A 13,438-nucleotide genomic window follows, 5' to 3' on the forward strand; every position below is an offset into this window, starting at 1 on the left:
TGGCTCACAGAAAGGGCCGGTTGCAGCTCTCCAAAGACGCAGGGCGTGATTTTGATCTGACCTACGTTTGCCAACTGGGCGACAAAGAGCGACTCGGCGACGATAAGCACACTATGCGCGTCCGAAGTGAGACCGTATCCACAGGGAACTTCGCTGCCGCTGTCGGCGCAATCAGGAACTCCCGAAAACCGCACTGGAATGTCTCCAACCTTGACTAGCTCGCGGTCCATAGCGCCCAGTGCCTGGCTGATCTCGATCTTAATTAGACTGCCGTCACGCATCCCGGCCATCACAAATAGCTTCGCCGATGAGCCAAGCACATACGCGTCGTTTACAGTCACACCGGAAATACTGGCGACAGTCGAGCATTCGCCGGTGCCTATGACTATGTCCCCCTCGTCGCCTTCATCTTCGTTGTTATGAGTGTCGCAGGTCTCGACGCTGCCTCTGACAAGTTTCAGATACGCTCCGACATCCTCGCCGTGTACAAGTGTTGCACGCTGCGTTTCTGGGTCAAACCTAAACAGCGAGAGTCGTAGGTCATAAGTTCCCACCAGAATGTACGTTGTCACGCCCATCGTTATTGCTCGCAAGCACGAGACTTCGCACTGGAATTCCAGCTCCACTGTCGCTGCTGCTGGCACTTGCTGAGATGATGTAGTGCCACCAGCTTCTGAAATGCTCATGATGCGGACTATGGACCCTCGCTGCGCAGTGCGAATGGCCAGCATTGCCCAAATGCCGATGCTCCTGTCGCTCCGAGATGTCGTCGCCACTGTTGTTACACAGCTACCGTGGGTGAAAACCTCACCCGTTCTGAGGCTGGTTATTGTCGAATTACGAATGTTCTCGTCCATGCCACCGAGCGTAGTGACGCCAGTCACCAGGCAGGCAAGATCGTCAAAAACGCACAGCAAACAGTGCTCTCCCAGGTCACTAATCCCAGCGTTACCAACAAATAACAACTGCCTGTCATTAAAAAATAGTCGCAGTGCATCCAACAGCTTCCACTCACCATCATCGTCTTTGAAAACAGGAATGTCCGACTCGGCCTGCCGCAATACTATGCATGGCACCACCGACCGCTTGGCGGCCTCTGATATATAAAACGTCCACAACTGGGTGAGCGAAAAGTCATCCCCGGCTGTATCAATGATCTCTTCCATGCACATCAAATGCCCAAATTGCGCTTGGTTGACGAATCCCGCTGACGTGCGGCCGCTAGTCCAGTAGGCCGCCTGCGGCTGGAGCATAATATCAGTCATCGGCGAGTGGTTCGGAAGCACCCGTCGTGAGTGCCAAACCGGCATTGGAATTTCATCCGCAATCCCCACAGAGCCAACATCTGTGCTCACCCGGTAAATCGAATGGTCGACGCAATCGCCGCTAATGAACAGATAATCCGGGACCGACTCAACCACATCCGTATGGCGCGTGCGCTTATGAGAGTTCGAGCCCAAGTACAGTATTGACTCTCCCGCCAGCACTGCGCCGGAATCCAAAGCCGTGGCGTGTTTGGCGCTGACCTTGGTCAGCTGTATGAACGGCCGAGCTGCTGCGCAGATGCAGTACATTGCCCCGCTATGTGTAGAAATATACACCTTTTGCGCCGGCTGCTGGATGCCCACCACCGACACGGTCGTCGTGCCTGCCATGCAGAAAGATCTGACCAGATCCGGCGGCCATCGAGTAAACGAGGGATTGGCTGGGAGTACAGATGTACGTCGCCGGACTGGATCTGCGACGCACTGATGAATACCACCTCAGTCTCAGTGATCAGCAAAAAGCACTCGCGGTGTTCGAGCAAGGGCACAATGTACATGGGCGTGGATATGCTATGAGGGAGGGGCAGCCTGGCGACCAGTGCCACTGAGGAATTGCCCAATGCCGATAACCAATGCTCGTATAAATGCAAGTACACGGATTCGTGCGGTCTCTCCACAACCGCTGCCACCAGCAGGATCCGCTGGAGCTCAGACCGCAAAGGCGAAAGAAATGCCGCGTCGCAGATCGTTCCATTAACGTAGATACCCAGGCGGCAGCCAAAAATACCAGGCTTGTGTGCTCCTGCCCTTGCGCCTGTGCTGAATCTCCGCCGCTCCATTCCAGGAGCACGATATCAATGAATTCTCTCCACGCGACAACAGCAATGGCGCGCACCAGCGAATCAATCACCGCTTTGCGCAACACGACTGCCCCGCCGTCGTACTTGCAATTCGCAAGCGCATCGATCTGCTCTATCGCACGAAATCGATACTTTTGCTCGGCATCTACTTGCTCCACATACAGAAGGGCCAGTTGCCCGCCCTCTTCCAGCACCACGCACAGGTCGCTCTGCCGCCCACCGTCTATATCTGCCCCCTGCCAGCTGTATCCGGGCGGCGCGCGCAGACAGGATACTTCGAGGATACTTACAAACATCGGAGCGCTGCATACACTGGCTATTGACATGCCGAGGCTGTCGACGCTGAACAATGATATTGAGGAGCCGAGGGCGAGGATCAGATCCTGGCTGGAGAATCCATATTCCTTTCGAAAGTTCCCGATCGCGGCGCTTTTGATCACGCTCGAGTTGAGTGACTGTTTAACGTAGCCGCATACGGGCTGCCGCCCCAGTTTGAGGGACGTAGTGTCCCAGGCGGACCGAAATGACTTTATTCCAGACATTGGTAAATGAATTGACAAAAAAACGCATCGAATTGAATTGAACCCGAAAAAGGGAGAAAAATATTAATTATTTTGTGATTGATCGGATTTTTACCTTTGACTTTTAACTACAACCAGCTCATTTCTTTTTTCACATTATTTGTTAAGTGGTGGTGGTTTATTTTTTATTTTTTTTATTTTATTTTATTATTGAATTATTGGATTTACAACACAGCCATGAATGCAAAGAGAATTGGCAAACAGCAGGATGGCTTATCTATACCTGGCAACAGCCAGCAGCAACATCAACACCCTGGAGAAGGAGAAGAGCCCGTTGACACTGAACTCGAAGAACTCCGGCGCGTCCGGCGAGCACTCAGCAAAATGAATCAAGGAATTGAAAACGTCCAGCACCAAATGAAGTACTTCAACAGCAATGTCAGCCAAACCACGCAACTACTAGACATCTGGGTACGCATTTTATCGCAGACCGCTCACAACAAAGCATACATGGCTAACGAGGATTGGCATGGGGGCAGTATGGATACGGCAAAGCTTAATGACTTGGCTCAGCGCGATAGGCAGAGGGAGGAGGAGGCGGAGCGGAGGGCTATGGAATTGGAGGAGAGGCATGAGAGGGAGAGGGGGGAGGCGAGGGAGAGGGAGAGGAGGAGGGCGGAGGCTGTGGAAGCAGAGGCGGCTGCGAGGCAGCAGACGCAGGTTACGCGCCCTGGGATTGTGCCTGGTCGCCGTCCACCGCCGGCCCAGGCGCTCGTGGACGCGGTGCTGGCACACGTGGGGGACGCGGTCGAGGCCGCGGATCCAGCAGCAGCAGCAGCAGCAGAATTGGTCTATACCGCCAGCAACATCGAGCAGCCGAATCTGGCCGCCTCGCTAGTGGTGGGTAGCAGCTGATTTTTCAAATGTTTTTCATGATAAAATTTGTTCATTTATTTATATTTGACATTGACATTGACATTGAAAGGTACAATACCAAATAAAAAAAGAAAGTTGGGTAAATGGTAAAGGTTGTGAATCGATGTCTGCGCGCCCTTGAATAGCCGCCAGACCTACGCCGAAAACAGAAAAACGAAGGCAGTATTTCCTCTTAGTTCTTCTTCTTGCTATCCTGAAGGGTTTGCTTAGCCTTCTTTGTCTTGCGCCCTTGCTCTTATTGGGCTTTCCATTCGACGAGCCATCGTTCTCATCATCGCTGCCCCCCTCGCTGCCACTACGGGTATCCTCCATAGCGCTATAGCAAACTGAGCGGTAAGCAATCCTCAGCACCAGAATGAACCAATAAATAATCATCATCTGCAGGAGCGCAAGCAAGAAAGTGAACCCGTAGATAATCGGGCGATTGTAGAACACAGGTTCTCTGGCTCCCACATATGGTCGTCCAGCTGCGCCTGGGACTCAAAGTAGACGCTGTACATAATCTTCATGTACAGGTAGTGGCGCGTGTACACCCATGACAGGATAAACACAACAAAGGATACGTTGGTCAGCTTCTTAAATCCCATGTACCGGATGCACTTGGTGCCCGACAAGAAAATGTCCGAGAAATCCATGCAGCAGAGAACCGCGTTACCCACGCGCACGTAGTTGGTGAACAGCGACCAGCCCATGAGGTTGCACGTGACAATATGGTGCATGAACATGACGAAAAAATCCTTGCGCCGCTCCTCGATCAGAATCACGAATATCTGCTGGAACCAGAAGCCCATCTGAATCAAGTAATAGGACTTCATCAACGGTGTCATCTGCTTGTGGCCCTCCGGATAGTCCGTCCAGTACTGCATCGTATTCATCCAGTGCGGGCCCTGCGCCATCACATAGATCCCGGTCGCAAAGGAGAAGATGTAGTAGATGGTCAGCCAGCCCTGCTCGCCGAATCGCATGATTTTGTGCTGGGACCGCACGCCGTACCACTTGATGAATGGCTCGAGCATCTTGTACATTACCGTTGCGCGCACCAGGGTGAATGCCACAACCCAGTGCAGAATGTAATATACGTCCCTGCGGCCGCGGTTGTACCGCCCCTGGTCGTCATCCACAATCTTGTGCTGTAGGTGCACAAACGGCGAGGTTCCCTTAGCAAGGAAATAGTCGTGGCCGTGAATCACTGCCAAAAGCGCCAACGACAGACCTAAATTGAATGGGGTGTGTAGGAGATATATTAGACATTCCATGCATTTTTTTCATTAGTAAAAATGGTTTGTTCTATTGGTTACAGCGGCATCTGTCCCCTTTCCTGCATGATTTTTTAAAACATGTTTTGTTTATTTACCTATTTGGTTATCGACAACCCAGTGGCAGCCCTTGCGAAGCAGTGAAACGTTCTTCTTCTTCTCTTCCAACTTGGCCGCCTTTTCTTTGATGAAAGACTGCGGCTTGGACCGCTGCTCCACCATTGTCATTTGCGTTGAGACTTATGTTTCAGTTTTTTGCTGATTAAAAAGTGTTTGGAATTATAATAAAAAAGAGAAAATAAAGAGGGTTCGAGAGATAAAGAAGATAAAAGAAAATAAGAGTAAGTGACACGTCGAGCTTGAAGAATAAAAAAAAAAGAAGTGAAGTGAAAGAAGCGTGAGGGAAGAAAAGAGGGAGAAATTTCGACCAATAACAAATGAATGCGGAAGTTTCATGTTTTGATTTTTGAATTTTTGAATTTTGAATTTTTCGGGGTTTTTTTATTATTTTTGGTTTTCAGAAAAAGGTCCTAGTTTCTTGTATTGACTTTGTCCATTGAACACAGAAAGAAAAAAATAACCATGAAAAACCGAAACATTAATAAAAGCCGATGAATTCTCACAAGGATCAGGGCTTTTCTTTCAAAATCCGGTCTGCAACACTTATTGAATATAACAAATATATCCGGTTTACAAGGTTTTTTTTCTTCTAATAAACCAAATATTGCAGGCCCAAAGTCATTTAGTTTTCTTCAGATCATCCGCAACCGATAGCGTATTAGTCTTAACAACGCCTGCGCGGCCAACAATCAACGTCCACGTGTGCCATATGCCCAGCAGCACGAGCCCAGCCACAGAGCCGCCAACCACCATATGCAATCCCGCCAAACTGACCATATCCGACACTCCAACATTGTGAAAAAGCCAACAAAGAGTTGCTGCTGAAGCCCCAGACACCGCTACCATAAACACACGGCATACGCACCCGACACAGCCTTCCTCTAGCTCGCACCCCAGCGTCCTGGCAATCCCCAAGCCAGCCTCCACCAGCGGCCCAATATCCACTGCCCCAACCACCACCGCAGCAAACCCAGCAAACCCGGGGTTACCCAGCATACCGGCGGACACCAGCACGCCGCTGGTCAAGTACAGGGATGCAATTCGCGCATAATGCCCATCCGTATCCTCGCCCTCGAGCAGCTCAACAATAATCCCGGCCAGTCGAGCAGCGCACTGCACAAGCACAAACACCTTGATTGCAAAACCAACCCCCATATCCGCGCTCTCTGTGGTATCCGCTGATACACGCCACGTGGCTACGCAAAGGGACAAGATCAAGGAGCTCAGACGCGTAACCGCAGTAGCGCACAACTCAGCCACCTCCTGTTTCACCACAAACTCTGCACCCCCGCCATTGCTGCGCAAGAGCATACTCTGGAGGTTCCGCAAAAAGTATCTAAAAAACCATGCCCTGATAAAAATCATTTTGGAAGCAATAAACACTGCGAGCGCAATATCCTTGGGGCCAAAATGATACCGACCATCATGGTCTAGATTTGGGTAGCTTAGAGTGATGAATGTGGTGGAGAAGTACTCGCCCATTATCCATCCGGCCCAGATTGCGCCAAAGAACCCGGCGGATGCGCCCATTAGATTTTGCTCGTAGTTTTGTTGCAGGTATTCACGGGTCGGTGGCCGTCTTTGAAACTTTTTCTTATGTGTGGTTGGTGCGGGTTTTATGTTCTGTGCATTATTGCCAGGATGATCGGCGCTGTTTCTGCTGCTGCTTCTGTTGACTGCCCCGCTGTCAGACATGTTTTTTTTATTTAAAAAAGGCTTAATAGTAAAGAGGTGGATATGAAATTAAATATTTGTAAAGGGAAAATAGATAAGAATGTTATTTTGGACTGTTCTCAGCGTGTTCTCGGTTCGATAAATAAAATATCATCTCGCATAATTCACGAAATTTTTTCTTGTGCGATTCAGAATGTTATCTATCACCTGACTGTGTTCAATACGAATTTAAAAAATTGTATTGATATTTTGAAACGTTTCAATATTATAAAGTATACGGGAAAAATGGATTAAAATTAAATATAACTATCAAAAGAGAAAACCTAATGCAATCGAAAACAACAGTGGCAGTAAAAGATACAGTTTTTTTTTTTTTTAAAAAAAAAATGAAAATGAATTTTTTGAACATAAAAATTTTATAAGTCCTTTGGCATGCCGCTGCCGCCAGACGGGCGACCAATTCCACCGATGGAAAGTCTGTTCTGTCCGAGTTTTGACATTGAAAGCTCCAACTGCTGCATAAACGATCCATTCGCACCAAGCTGCGGCTGCGAATGCGGCAAACCCGTATTCGGAGTAGACCTCGGCGGGCCCACAGTGTTCTCCATGGCAATACCACCAACCGCATGCTGTGCCGATATCGACTGCCTGATAGAAATCGGACTGACATCCGCGCCCTCCTGCCACCGAACCAAAACGGCAAACCACTCGCGCGCCTTCCCAGCATCATCATGCGCCAACCAATAGTTGCGCTTCTCCGTGACTATTTTAAAATACGTGCGCCGCAATGATCGCGCCTTAGCAGTCGAAGGGTCGGGGCCTCTGATATCATACACGTCATCGCGTCTGAGAATCTGCTTCACCTCGTATTCCTTCTCATTATGATAATAGGACAGGGTGTTTTGCCGGAGAACGAACCAGCGCCGACGCCATTGCCGCAGTTTATCCTGCTTCAGGAGGAAACCGCGCAGGATGACGCGGTCCTCAATCAGTCGCTTTTCGATTTCGCGCCGCTGGTCGACGTTGAAGTCTGGCTCCTCATCCTCCTCGAGATCTTCAATGGGCGCTGGCTCGTGCTCTGGGCCAATGCCTGGCGGCAATACAGCTGCTGATTCGCTTGTGTCTGACGCAAACTGCACAAACGCACCGTGTGATTTGGATAGTGTTCGCGGCGTGTCGATGCGCAGACCAAGTGGCGCGCACAGACCGCCTGTCTCTGCTGATGTTCTTGCTGATTTTAAGGCAAGGTCTGAACGCGAGCTCCGTTTCAACATATTCGGGATGGCGTGTTTTGATTCTATAAACATCAAACGGAAATCAAGCGATTTAAAAAGAATAATGAAGGTTAATTAAATTGCGCTGTTTGTGATGACACGGATACATGTGGACATGGCATGTGTCAATCCACGCCTCCCCACTTATTGTTTGTATGTTTCTTTCACGCCATTGTTTTTTTTTGCTTTTTCAAAACATGTGGAAAATCTGCGAAAATCAGGAGAGCATTCCCGGATGTTTGGTGGTCATGCGAAAAAAAATAGCACAAAGTGCAATTTTGGAAGGTGGAGGTGGGTGGGCGAGGCGGGGAGATAGAGAAAGAAAAATAGCATAGCGCACCAATATATCCACCCCGCTCTAACACAAACACACATAGTTGCCCCCCCCTCAGAAAAATGAGTAAAAATATACACAAATGTTTAGTTACCTTCAACAGCCGGTGCAAACAGTGAATTTGCCGCTCTGACGCTGATCTGGCTGCGACGACTTCCAGCAGACGGCAAAGACATGAAATACGGCTCGCCACAGTCCTTCGGTGGTGGCGGCGGTGACGACGAAACCCTCAATGTATTGGCAAACTGCTGCTGCTGCTCGTCAGATTGACGGCGAGACTCAAGGCTCTCCAAGGAATGCCTAATACTGCTGCTAGCACTGCTATTGTTGTTGTTAAATGCAGTGACCACAGAGCGTATGCGTCCGATCCACAAAAGCATTTCCTGTTCACTCGATGCCTCAAAGAAAAAGCTGCGGTCGGGGGTTTCGATTTCAAAAACAAAAGAGTGGTTGCGGCGCTCGATAGTGCGAACATCAACTATTTCTTCGACACGAACTATGCGCTTAAGCTTGTCCTCGCTGAACCGCTTGTAGATCAGCAGGGCTTGTGACCGAAGCACACACCACCTTTTGTTCCAAGTCTAAAGAGAAATAGAAATAACAATTATAATTTTATTTAGAGCATATATATACAGAATATGATTTCTTTTTCCGCTTGTTGATTTTTTAAAATAAAAACAAGCTTTTCTGTGCAATAAGAATACGGGTTTTTTTTAGGTAAACAAACAAAAGGGAGACATTGGCATCAAACTATAAATGCCGGATTTTATGTACTTACCTTGCTGGCACCTCCGCCCGACTTTTTGTACAAAAAGCCTTCCATATGGACCTGCTCCTTCTTAATGGCATCGCGCGCTTTATCGCGGTACATGCGTTTCATGGCACTGTCTAGCTGGCCACTTGGCAAATCATCAGAGTCACTCTCTGCGCCTTCCGAGTCCTGCTGCGACTGATGTGACCTCTGACGTGAAACCGAAAGGCCTGTGAATTTGGTTGACGGTGAAAACGTTAGCGCCGGTAGCTTACTACTATCTGTCATCGATGCGACAGGCTATAATATAATAAAGTCGAGAAAATAAAAAGAACGCAGTTTGTTTTTTATACAGGTTAAAATTGACTCTTGCAGTGCTGCATTATTGTGGTATCAGAGGTTTTGAAATTCAATGTAATTAAGAAAAATATGTACCTGTGACAGTATTATTTCCTTTGCTGGAAGTGGCATGGCAGACGAAGCTGTGTTCGTCATTGTTTGTGTTTTGAGTATGTATTGTATGTATTGTATGTGCTTGCGTGTTTTGTATTTGTAAGAACTAGTGGTCGGGAATTGGAGTAATAAAAAGATAAATGTGAACAGAAATTAAATTCGTAGAAAGGAAATGCAACAAAAGAGGTGAGGAGAAAAGAAGAAAATAAAAAAGCGTGTCTTGAAAAAAAGAAAAAGAAAAAGAAAAGAAAAGGAATAAGGCCGGGCAATTTATTTTTGTTTTTGTATTTAGCAGTTGCCAAATTTTAAATTGTCTTCCCCCCTCTCCCCCTTCTCGTTTTTGCTCCACGCCCCCACGAACATCAAAAAAAGGTGGGGGGTGGTTGGATTTGGATGAGGTGGATTTTTTACTCTTCTTTTTGTAGAAGCAATTTATTGAAATTTAAAAGCCCGATTTTGCTCTGCTCTTTTTTCATATTTCTTTTCTTCTTTTCTGCTGTTGGTAACTGACAAAAAAAATAAAGCCAACTGGTCTTTATTTGTATTTTTAAGAACTCTCGCTCTCTTTCTATATTTGAGCGCAAAGAAAAAAGACAAAGGACAAGACGTTGCTTGAAAGTCCAATAGAGCCCGACAGCCTTATTGTAACCGTGCGCCCTCTCCTCCCCCTTATTCACACTTGTCGCTCAATACACAAAAGAAAAAATCAAAAGCATGCTGCGCGAGCTATTGCTTCCAAAGCCAAAAAGCATTTTCGGCTGCATCCCCCTGGGCCCCGGGACACTTCTAGCCGCCACAGCGTTGCTCTCATGGCACTTGCTCAGCCTCGCCACGGGGTTCCGCAGCCCCTGGGCACTCTACAGTCTTTGGATGGCCGTATCCTCGGCGGCGCTCCTCTACGGCCAGCACAAGCGCGACCTCGGCCACGTGCACTGGTTCGCAATGGCGGTTTTTGCAGACATTTTCATCTACGCCGCGTGCATTCCATACGAGAGCGAGCTCAGGATGACTGATTTCGAGCGGTGCGAAGTGGCAATGACAACCAACCCGATGTCAATGGAGTACTGTCTGGAGCATGTCCACGAGATTAAAACTATTGCGTTTGCAATGCGCTGTCTGGCCGTGCTGGCAAAAGTGTACTTGGCTGCTGTGGCCAGGAGTTACGAGCTTGCGTGCGGGTTTTGAAATGCTAATGTAATGGTTACTTGATAAACGTAGCTTTTTGCTCAAAATCCTTTTTTTGTAATTTCCATATGTGTATGCGTTGCAATACACCAGAGGGAAAATAAAGGTTACTCGACGACAATCCCTCCCCAGCCCATACAAAAAGGATCACATCTCGTTACACTTGAAGCCACGAGTGCTTGTGGTCGAATCCTTGGATGGCTTTGACCCCAACCCTCATGTTTTTTGCAATCCGCCCTAACCGAGAAGTAGACGCACTTCGGTGCGGGCTAAGCTAGAGCTCAGGTGGCCCCTTGGCATTTTACCATATCCATGCTGTCCTCATAAGGGGGTTAATAAAGCAACCAGAAAAAATTTAATCCACCCTAACTGCGTCACTTGAAAAATCGAAACCAAATTTCTTATTTTTCGATTTTTCTTGTCTGCTCTCGTACGTTCACAGCCAATCAGCTTTTTAATAAAATGTGTGCTTTTCAATTTATCTGAGGTGTGGAGGATTCGTATCGAGAAAAAATGGAAAATAAATACGCGTGTGAACACACTATTTTTTTCGTCTTTTTTCGTGTTGGACAAAGAAACAGAGCCTGAGAAAATAGTGCGAGGAATCAGCTGAGCGGGCAGCGGATAATTCAGGCCGATGCGGAGAACAAACAAGGGTTGCTCTTTTTCTTCTTTTTCTTCCCAAACAAACTTTTAAAGGAAGCTCTTCATATCTCTTTCATTTGTTCTTCTTTTCTCAACCCATCCCATCCACTCACTCAGTTGTAGTATTTCTTTATTTCTTGTAAACGCCCCCCCCACGCCAGTTACTTTTGTGTTCTTCAACCTGTCCTGCTCTTCACACTCTTCATTGTAGTTACCAGCGGCAGTAACTTCGAATAACGCACCAAGGCGCTTGTATTTTTTACTTCCTATATATTTCATGCATCGTTGATGAGCTTCTACAACAAACCCGGGCCATCAGGCACACCCCCACTGCCACAATCGCCGCCGCCGCCATCAGCAGCAGCAGCAGCAACTCAGGCAGCAGCTGGCCAGCGCACACCACGCACACCACGCACACCACGCACAGGATTGTTCCCATCGCCACAGCCAATGGCATCGCGCAACGCAAGCATGATGGGGTTTCCAAGAATTTCGCCTGAGGCACACCGCTACCAAATGTTACAGCGCGCGCACTCAATGCAGCATCCAGGCAACCAGACACCCGACCAACAGGACTGGCAGCGTCAGAACGCCGGCGGCTACACCATTTCGTCCGAGCTTCTTCCACACCACTACCACCACGACCACCACGACCAACACTACACGAGCGGCCCTTTATTGGGCAGTCCGCTGGGCAGCACGCCGTACCAGCACTTTTCGCCGCGGCGTAAGCGGCTCTCGGGGCCAGACCAGGGGTGCGGCTCTGCGCCGCGGCGTATCCGGCGACGGCTCTTCTTCCAAGACGGCTCGGACGACGCAGAGGCTCCTGAGGCCATTGAGCGGCGCACGCAGGTGTCCAAGGCGGCATTGCAGACGGCGCTAGGGATAATCCGCGAGTCCGTAGAGATCGGCGAATCACACATTGATCTGAGCGACCTCGGACTGGACGCCGTGCCGGATGAGCTGGCGGAGCTAAAGGACCTCGTGGTATTGACTCCCGGCCACACCCTGGCCATAGACCTGCAATTGACTTTGAGCTCCAACCGGCTGGCGCACTTCCCGCTGGCGGCCTGCGAGCTGACCAACCTGACGACGCTTATTATCTCCAATAACCGTATTGCGCATCTGCCGCCGGAGATCGCCAACCTGCGCGCCCTGCGCGAGCTCTCGGTGGCTAATAATCGGCTGCGGACGCTCCCTCTGGAACTCACACGGCTGCAGAACCTGCAGATCCTCTCGGTGGTCAGCAACCCCCTGGACAACCCACCCGACGCATGGCCCAATGCCCTCCATCTGAGCACCGAAGCATGGCCGTACACCCTCAGCGTGGCTAACGCCGGGGTACCGAGGCTCAGCGATTTGGCTGCTCGCCGGTTGACCCGGCCGCAGCTGGCTGCGCTGAAGCACCAGCTGGCCCAGTGCCTGGAGTCCACGCGCCCAGTGCTTGGTCGGATCGTGGGCCCTGCGGTGGAGAATTCTGGCGACGGGGTTTTGTCGGCGTTGAGGGCGCAGCATTTAGCTTTGCCCGAGGGACATTTGTGTGCGAGCTGCAGGGGGTGGTTTCTGGCGCCTGCTGCGGAAGTTATAGTGTGGGCTCCGTTTCCGCCGTTGCTTGTGCGCCCAGTACCCTTTCGCGTGCGCCTGTGCTCGCGCAACTGCCTGTACACCGAAACAATGGCTGCTATGCTTCGAAAGGCATAATAGGACCATGGAAATATTTTTGTTATTTTTGCTATTTTGTTATTGTTATTGTTCTTGTTATTATAAGGACAAATAAAACATTGGAATGCAAAGTAGACATGAAGGAGGTGGGAGAAAAAAGAGAGGTGCAGATCTGTGTCACGCAAGGACAGGTTCAGCTTGAGCACTTTTTCTTTTATCATGTCGCCATGCTTGATTGCTGGATTGGGTACATATTTATGCCCACACTATAGGTCCATGAGAAAGGGAGGTTAAAAACTCTCGAGAATCGGTCATCCTCCCCCCCTTCCCTCCCTGTCTTTCTTTTTCCGCTTTCCTCTTTTTTTTTCTCTTCTTTCTCTCTGTGATATTTTTTATACTTATTAATACTATTTGCATTCAAATCTCTGCTCTTTTTTTCAATTCTCAAAAACATAAAGCGTTTTTTTACACACACAATTTAACGCCTAATTGCTTTTTCTTT

The 13,438-nt window shown here is 49.0% G+C and overlaps 6 protein-coding genes across 6 annotated transcripts; 3 read left to right on the forward strand and 3 right to left on the reverse strand.

The window, feature by feature from the left end:
- The first annotated feature begins 2,718 nt into the window (after window positions 1-2,718).
- On the forward strand, window positions 2,719-3,578 carry BX661DRAFT_225905 (DASH complex subunit Duo1-domain-containing protein). The gene has a single exon (XM_051538954.1). It carries the CDS (start codon window positions 2,884-2,886, stop codon window positions 3,559-3,561), a length of 678 nt encoding a protein of 225 aa, XP_051390049.1. The 5' UTR covers window positions 2,719-2,883; the 3' UTR covers window positions 3,562-3,578.
- On the reverse strand, window positions 3,541-5,341 carry BX661DRAFT_185793 (TLC domain-containing protein; the record flags this gene model as incomplete). The annotated part of the gene is made up of 4 exons (XM_051536872.1): window positions 4,937-5,341; window positions 4,018-4,795; window positions 3,717-3,925; window positions 3,541-3,557 (listed from the first exon to the last, which is right to left on the reverse strand). The coding sequence occupies exons 1-4, from the start codon at window positions 5,064-5,066 to the stop codon at window positions 3,541-3,543; spliced, it is 1,134 nt and encodes a 377-aa protein (XP_051390050.1). The 5' UTR covers window positions 5,067-5,341.
- A 27-nt stretch (window positions 5,342-5,368) lies between these two features.
- Window positions 5,369-6,760, reverse strand: BX661DRAFT_185794 (uncharacterized protein; the record flags this gene model as incomplete). The annotated part of the gene is made up of 1 exon (XM_051536873.1): window positions 5,369-6,760. A coding segment is annotated over exon 1 (1,073 nt), but the record flags the coding sequence as incomplete, so codon positions are not given.
- A 288-nt stretch (window positions 6,761-7,048) lies between these two features.
- BX661DRAFT_225908 (uncharacterized protein) lies at window positions 7,049-9,666 on the reverse strand (the record flags this gene model as incomplete). The annotated part of the gene is made up of 4 exons (XM_051538955.1): window positions 9,427-9,666; window positions 9,019-9,291; window positions 8,335-8,821; window positions 7,049-7,842 (listed from the first exon to the last, which is right to left on the reverse strand). Exons 1-4 carry the CDS (start codon window positions 9,484-9,486, stop codon window positions 7,049-7,051), a joined length of 1,614 nt encoding a protein of 537 aa, XP_051390052.1. The 5' UTR covers window positions 9,487-9,666.
- A 145-nt stretch (window positions 9,667-9,811) lies between these two features.
- BX661DRAFT_185800 (uncharacterized protein) lies at window positions 9,812-11,032 on the forward strand. The gene has a single exon (XM_051536874.1). It carries the CDS (start codon window positions 10,159-10,161, stop codon window positions 10,627-10,629), a length of 471 nt encoding a protein of 156 aa, XP_051390053.1. The 5' UTR covers window positions 9,812-10,158; the 3' UTR covers window positions 10,630-11,032.
- A 779-nt stretch (window positions 11,033-11,811) lies between these two features.
- BX661DRAFT_172491 (uncharacterized protein) lies at window positions 11,812-12,975 on the forward strand (the record flags this gene model as incomplete). The annotated part of the gene is made up of 1 exon (XM_051533783.1): window positions 11,812-12,975. One exon carries the CDS (start codon window positions 11,812-11,814, stop codon window positions 12,973-12,975), a length of 1,164 nt encoding a protein of 387 aa, XP_051390054.1.
- Window positions 12,976-13,438: the final 463 nt, after the last annotated feature.

The sequence above is a fragment of the Kickxella alabastrina genome (genome assembly GCF_025024165.1).
Source record: "Kickxella alabastrina strain RSA 675 chromosome Unknown BX661scaffold_19, whole genome shotgun sequence".
Classification (NCBI taxonomy): Eukaryota; Fungi; Kickxellomycota; class Kickxellomycetes; order Kickxellales; family Kickxellaceae; genus Kickxella; species Kickxella alabastrina.

Coding starts and splice junctions, on each gene's coding strand:
- BX661DRAFT_225905 (XM_051538954.1), top strand. CDS start 2,884: ATGAATGCAAAGAGAATTGGCAAACAGCAGGATGGCTTATCTATACCT.
- BX661DRAFT_185800 (XM_051536874.1), top strand. CDS start 10,159: ATGCTGCGCGAGCTATTGCTTCCAAAGCCAAAAAGCATTTTCGGCTGC.